The 6,771-nt window shown below is 34.9% G+C and overlaps 1 protein-coding gene across 1 annotated transcript; it reads left to right on the plus strand.

The window, feature by feature from the left end:
• Window positions 1–4,300: 4,300 nt before the first annotated feature.
• On the plus strand, window positions 4,301–5,902 carry LOC108459697 (uncharacterized acetyltransferase At3g50280-like). Its single transcript, XM_017759098.2, has one exon. The coding sequence runs from the start codon at window positions 4,367–4,369 to the stop codon at window positions 5,798–5,800; it is 1,434 nt and encodes a 477-aa protein (XP_017614587.1). The 5' UTR covers window positions 4,301–4,366; the 3' UTR covers window positions 5,801–5,902.
• The last annotated feature ends 869 nt before the right edge of the window (window positions 5,903–6,771 follow it).

Here is a 6,771-nt window from a genome sequence, read left to right on the forward strand (position 1 = left end):
CCAATATTTTTTATTTTATGTGTAAATACCCTTTTTCATTCTTTTTTTCAGTCAACTCCCTCTCCCACTTTTTTTTGTTTCTCATTTTTTCCCAAACTTTCTTTTTTTTTTCTTTATCCTTTTTAGTTCCACCCCTTATATTTCTATTTTGTTAGTTATGCCCCTTATCAAACGGTTAATTCACATTGCATAAATAATTTAAAATGAAAAGTATTTTACATTGCCAACATTTCAAATAACAATTAATTTACATAATTCAGAAATTATATTTTACAAAATATAATTTTACATTGGCAACATTCCAAAATAATTTTACATAACTTACTTTAGTACGTGATTTACATTTTCCTACATTTAAAAAATGTTGAAATTTCAAACATAAAAATTACAAAGTAACATAAACGACCAATTTTAATGACAACACGAGCAACTTTCTCAATACTAATAAAACATAATTAAATGATGATTTCAATTTTGTTCAAGATCGAAAATATTGTGTCTTACAAATTGAAAAATACCATGTTTAATCGCAACACGAGCAAGTCGACCGAACAAGTTTATCAGTGCTAAAATTTTGTAGCTCGAACGCTACTAATATTGATAATTTCACCTATGCGATTTGGTTTGGGATTCCAATGGACCGTCAAACATCTCGATGACCCAGAGAATCTCAAATAATCCACTCATTGGATGCATAACCAATTTGAACCCATTGCCAAATAAATCATTGGCAACTGAGACCCCTATTTTTACTTGAAATTGTCACCGCATATGAAATTAAGGAATCAAATCTAGACTCCCGAAAAGGACCATTAAATTTCTCGGTGTCAAAGCTCCACCGAATTATCGTTAAATAAAACATACCTTCAAATTATAAAATTTTCTAAATAAACATAAACACAAAAACATAAAAATCTGTCCTAATCTCCCTCCCTTTCATCCTTTGACTTAATAAAATTTTAAAAAAATATTCACCTTAGGCTGAACTGCCAATGGGTATATATAGCCATTTTGCCATGCCAAAGATAATGGCTCCACCAAAATAAAAAATTCATTTTTTACTAAAAAAATAATTTAAAAAAAAACTCAAAAGAAAAATGGCAGTATAGTGGTCAGTGGTCACGCCATTCTCTATGGAACCACCGAATAAAATAATAATTTTAGTTTTAAAATAAAAATAAAAATAAAAATCACTTAAAAAAATTTTCTAACATAATAAAGGTGGTGGTCCCAATCTATTTGGCTCTACCACTATTACCTATTTGGTGCCAGTTATGTTGTTTTACATTTCATTTGGATTTATAACATCACATTGAGCACTCATACTTAGCATACGGTTGTTGTCTTTCATACGCATGTGCAACGTGTTGGAACTGAAGCTTGAAAGGTTGCATTGCCTTCTACAAGTCACGACTATCATATGTAACTTTTGTTTTGTAGACTATTACTTACCCTCAGTGGCATATACATAGATGAATATAAGTATATGTCCTTTAGGTATTTTTGAGGTTTATATATGTATATATGTGTGTGTTTTTATGTGTATATATATATATATATGTGTGGGGTGTGCTTCGCATTTATTAGACATTTTGCAGGCACTTAGAAAAAATTTTTGATAAGCAGCCAAAGAAGGCCCAAAAGAGGCCCGACATCATGATGAGGAGCATCGTTGGGATGAAAAACGACAACATAAAATAGCAAAGTAGAGATGACGTTGCGACAAGGCAATATTCCACATCACGACATCACAACATGTTCTCTTATTTGGAAGCTACAGTTTAAACTTCAAGTAGGACTACTTCTTCGAGTTGGACTCTAATTATTCCAGTGATATTTTAGTATGATTAGAACTCTAATCTAAGCCTATTTAAATAGTTCATTGTATCCCTATTTTAAGACGCCAATCAGCAAGTGCTTTTCTTGAAGGCAACAAAACGTAGTCACATATGAGTTTTGGTGAGAGCTTCGTGGTATCTATAAAGAGAATTTTGTTCCTGAGTTAGGACTTTATTTTCGAGGTTCGGGATTGTACGTTTAGTAATTTTAGGTTTATTTTTCAATATTGTAGTCTCTTTTGTTTACTCAGTTAGTGAAAAGTCGATACCTCATATGCCCATGTTTTTCCCTCTTTGAGGGATTTCCACGTAAAATATGTGTTTATTTCTCCACTTTGACTATCTCATTGTTTATATAGATCGATCCCAATAAATTGGTATCAGAGTCTGGTTCAGCTTCCGTAGATTGACTCGTCGGTGACACAACAACGATCTTGAATATTGAGAAGTTCGACGTATCACAAATTTTTGTTTATGACAGTTTTGGATAATTACGGAGGTAGTTAAAGGTGGAGTCATTTCAGATGTCTGGCATGTACCTGATTTAGAGAAGAATCTAATCCCCTTTTGGTCTTTAGGACTCGAATGCTTTGCAGAGTGTTTGAGGTAATGTTGGTCACAGGGGTTATAGTCAGGTGGAGAGAGTTGATTTTTTTTCTCCTGCTTGGTATCACTGGCCCTTGTTTCATTATACAAATTTGATTTAAAGATTAAGAGTCTTTCAGTTTACAAGTTCGAGCACTGCTTGAGCTTGTTTGGTATTTTGCAAAATTTGAGTTAGGCTCGTGACTTGAGCATGGAAAAGGAGGCATGATAAATATAAAGCAAGGTGAAGATTTGTCGGGAGTGCCTCGTATTTATTAGATGTTTTTCAGGCACTTAGAAAGACGTTTTGACGACCAACTGAAGAAGACCCAAAATAGGCCCGATGTCACGACGTTGCGACGAGGCGATATGCCTTGTCACGATATCAAGATGTGTTCTCTTATTTGGCAGCTGTGTTTTAGATTTCAAGTAGGTCTGCTTCTCCCAATTGGACTCTAACTATTCTGGGGATATATTAGTATGATTAGAACTCTAATCTAAGCCTATTTAAAGGGGTCATTGTATCCCTGTTTTGAGACCCCAATTAGTAAGGGCTTTTCTTGAGGGCAACAAGATGTAGTCGCATATGAGTTTTGGTGAGAGTTTCTTAGCATCTATGAAGATAATTTTGTTCCCGAGTTAGAACTTTTTTTTCGAGGTTTGGGATTTTACGTTTAGTACTTTTAAGTTTATTTTTCCGTATTTTACTCTCTTTTATTTACTCATTTAGTGAAAATTTGATACCTCATTTGCCCGTGACTTTTCCCTCTTTGAGGGTTTTCCACATAAAATAATTGTATTCGTTCATCTCCACTTTTACTATCTCATTGATTATATGGATCTATCCCCAACAATATATATGATATGTCTTATGCTCTCTCATAAATAGGAGTTGATGGTTGAATGCATGCTAGGTATAATTGATTTTGATTAATAGGTCTTTGTGTTTGGAGAATGAAATTTAAACTAACTATTAAGCTTGTGTATTGTGATATGTAGGTTGGTTGGAGATTAGAAATTGATTTGGTAAAGCTTTAAATGGGCATTTAGGCTTAGACTATTAATCAACTAGTTAGAATGTTACCCAAATAAAAGTAAGGCTTTCTTACAAGTAAAGAAACCATAGATTGACCTAACTTGTGCAATTTTGTATCTAAGTTTTGATACCTAAGGTGATAATATCGAGACTCTCAGATTTTTAGTAGCCAAAAAAAAAAAAAGGGGAACTTTAGTTTTGAGACTCATCAACTAAGTTTCGATACCTATAATGCTAGTTTTTATATTCACTCTTTAATGTATTGATACTTCATAGCTTCAAACTTTAAGAATAGATAACTCAAATAACGGACTTAGAAACACAAAGTAACACCATAAGCCGACTTTATGTCAGAGGATTGATTAATAAAACTCATATATAATCATCGACAATCAACCAAATTGCTAGAAATGTTTACGAATATCAAATGTGGCGTCGTTTGATAGAGGCCGTTACAAGCTTGGATTAAGAGTGCTACATGAAAACATAAATAGAGAAATAGATACACATAAAGAAATATCTCAATCTTATCATAGAGAAAGCATAAAAAAAAAAAATCTTATCATAGAGAACTATCCCCTTTTACATAAATTCTCACATACTACAAGACCTTATCTAGATATAATCTTATTTTATCCACGTCTATATATCCTTATAATATATTAATAAAATAAATAATAACAAAAATATTTCAAAAACTAAAATTCTTCAATTTTTTCTTTCACTGTCAAAAGCTTATCAACCCTAAACCTATAAAATAAATAAAAGAATCCAATTCCATCACTCATTTTAAATCGTAAGATCCACATATTCATGCACACAAAATCCCCTATAAATACTCCACAGTTCTCAAAACTCAAAACCCAAAAGAAGGTAAAAAAAAACCCAGACGTTAAAAACCAAAACAATGCCTTCTTCTCCATTGATTCATGTCTCAAAATCAACCATTTTCCCAGACCGAAAATCAAATTTAAGAGACCTCAAACTCTCTGTTTCAGATCTCCCAATGTTGTCTTGCCATTACATTCAAAAAGGTTGTCTCTTCCCTCGCCCTTCAATTCCCATCCACTTACTCCTTTCCCTTCTCAAACAATCCCTCTCCAAAACGCTGTCGTTTTTCCCTCCCCTCGCCGGTCGTCTTTACACCGACCCCAACGGTTCCATCTACATAGCTTGCAACGATGCTGGCGTTGAGTTCCATCACTCCAAATTTGCCACCTCGTTCATTCGTGATGTCATTGCTCCTGTTTATGTCCCCGAGCTGGTTAACGAGTTTTTCTCCTTCGACAAAACCGTTAGTTATCAGGGGCATTTTAAACCAATCATGGCCATCCAGTTTACTGAGCTCCCCGACGGAATCTTCATCGGATGTTCCATTAACCATGCGGTGACCGACGGCACGTCCTTTTGGAATTTCTTCAACACTTACGCTGAAATTTGCAGAAAAATTAGTAACAATGACCCCAGTATTGAAAAAATCTCAAGGCAACCGGAATTTTCACGGGACTCAGTTTTGGTTTCATCGGCGATTTTAAAAGTTCCGAAAGGTGGACCTAAAGTTACGTTTAACGTCAACGAGCCGTTACGGGAGAGAATCTTCAGTTTCTGCAGAGAAGCCATTTTGGAACTCAAAGCTAAAGTTAACAGCAACAACAAAGATAAGCTTCTTGTTAACGAAGACTTCAACGCCTTTGAAAAATACTACTTCGATAAGAGCGTAAACTTGAATGGGATTTTTGAAAATTGGTTGTTTAAATCATCCAACATTGCGAATACGGCGGAGATTTCGTCATTCCAATCACTTTCCGCTCTTCTCTGGCGAGCGGTGACACGTGCGAGGAAGCTTCCGATTTCCAAAACGACGACGTTCAGGATGGCGGTAAATTGTCGTCACCGGCTGAACCCAAAGCTGGATCCTTTATATTTCGGGAACGCGATTCAAAGCATTCCAACTTACGCACTAGCAGGTGACGTGACGTCACGTGACTTGCGTTGGTGCGCCGAGAGATTAAACGAAAGCGTGGAAGCTCACAAGGACGAAAGGGTGCGTGGTTACGTTAAGGAGTGGGAGAAGGACCCGCGGTGTTTCCCACTGGGGAACTTTGACGGAGCGTCGATGACGATGGGGAGTTCACCGAGGTTTCCAATGTACGAAAATGATTTTGGATGGGGACGGCCATTGGCGATTAGGAGTGGTGGCGCCAATAAATTTGATGGGAAGATCTCCGCTTTTCCTGGGCGGGAAGGGATGGGAAGCGTTGATCTAGAGGTAGTTTTTGTGCCGGAAACAATGGCAGCTATTGAGTCCGATCCCGAGTTCATGCAATATGTAATGAATTAAAATCAGGGGGGTTTTTAATGCTGTAGCTGCGTTTTAACAAATATACCTATATTTAATTTATACCACAAAGAATCCATTTATATTAATATAATTAAGTTACAATTTGTGCAGGACTAAGGTTGACTAACTCCAACATTCTACATTTCTTTTCCCTCCTTTTTTTTTTAAATTGATAAAAATAAAAATAAAATACTTGTGGTGTATTTAACTATTGAAAGTTGTGTACCACGCAATTAGAATACGAAATATTCAACAATGATGTGTTGTATAAAAAAATATAAACCTTATATAAAAATGTATAATAAATGGACTTGATGGCGAACTCTCTGACCGACGACAGTGGAAATGCGTAACATCCCCATTTTGGGTTAGAAGTATCAAGCTTTACTTGGGAGTGAAAACATTCAATTAAGCTTATATATATGCGTTTTAAAAATAAAATAAACATATTGATTCAGTAATAAGATGTCAAGCTACTTTTAGGTCTGGTGTTTGTAACCTCTATGTGAGTAATGAAGTTTGTTCGTTTTTTGTTAATTTGAGAAAAAAATTTTGTTTATTTTGTTGTATTAACTTCCTATAAATTTAAAATATTTTTATAATTATAATTAAATATTTATTTTATTTCCCAAAACCCTCTCACATTTCCCCACCCCGGTCACGTCAAGTCCCTTTTTCGCATTTGTTCTTTCAGTTTCGATTTTGACCATTTGGGGCTATTGCAGCTTCTTCTTTTTATTTTGTTTTTGTTTTTGTTTTTTCTTTCTTTTGGTTTTCATTTCTCATCTTTGTTTCTTTATTGTTCATATTTGTATTGCTTACAGTGCTCATAAATTGAGCAATCCCGCGTCATTTCCTCTTTGCCAAACTCGTTGTCGGTCGTCATTCTCTTTGAGGGAGAAAGTTTGTCTTCCTTTTCGTATTTTCTATCAATTGGATGTTAGTATAAGCATAAGTTTGTTTTGTGTGGT

This window comes from Gossypium arboreum, chromosome 4 (assembly GCF_025698485.1).
Source record: "Gossypium arboreum isolate Shixiya-1 chromosome 4, ASM2569848v2, whole genome shotgun sequence".
NCBI classification, from domain to species: Eukaryota; Viridiplantae; Streptophyta; class Magnoliopsida; order Malvales; family Malvaceae; genus Gossypium; species Gossypium arboreum.

Bases quoted from the DNA above. Each gene is read 5' to 3' on its own strand.
- LOC108459697 (XM_017759098.2), top strand. From the start codon at position 4,367: ATGCCTTCTTCTCCATTGATTCATGTCTCAAAATCAACCATTTTCCCA.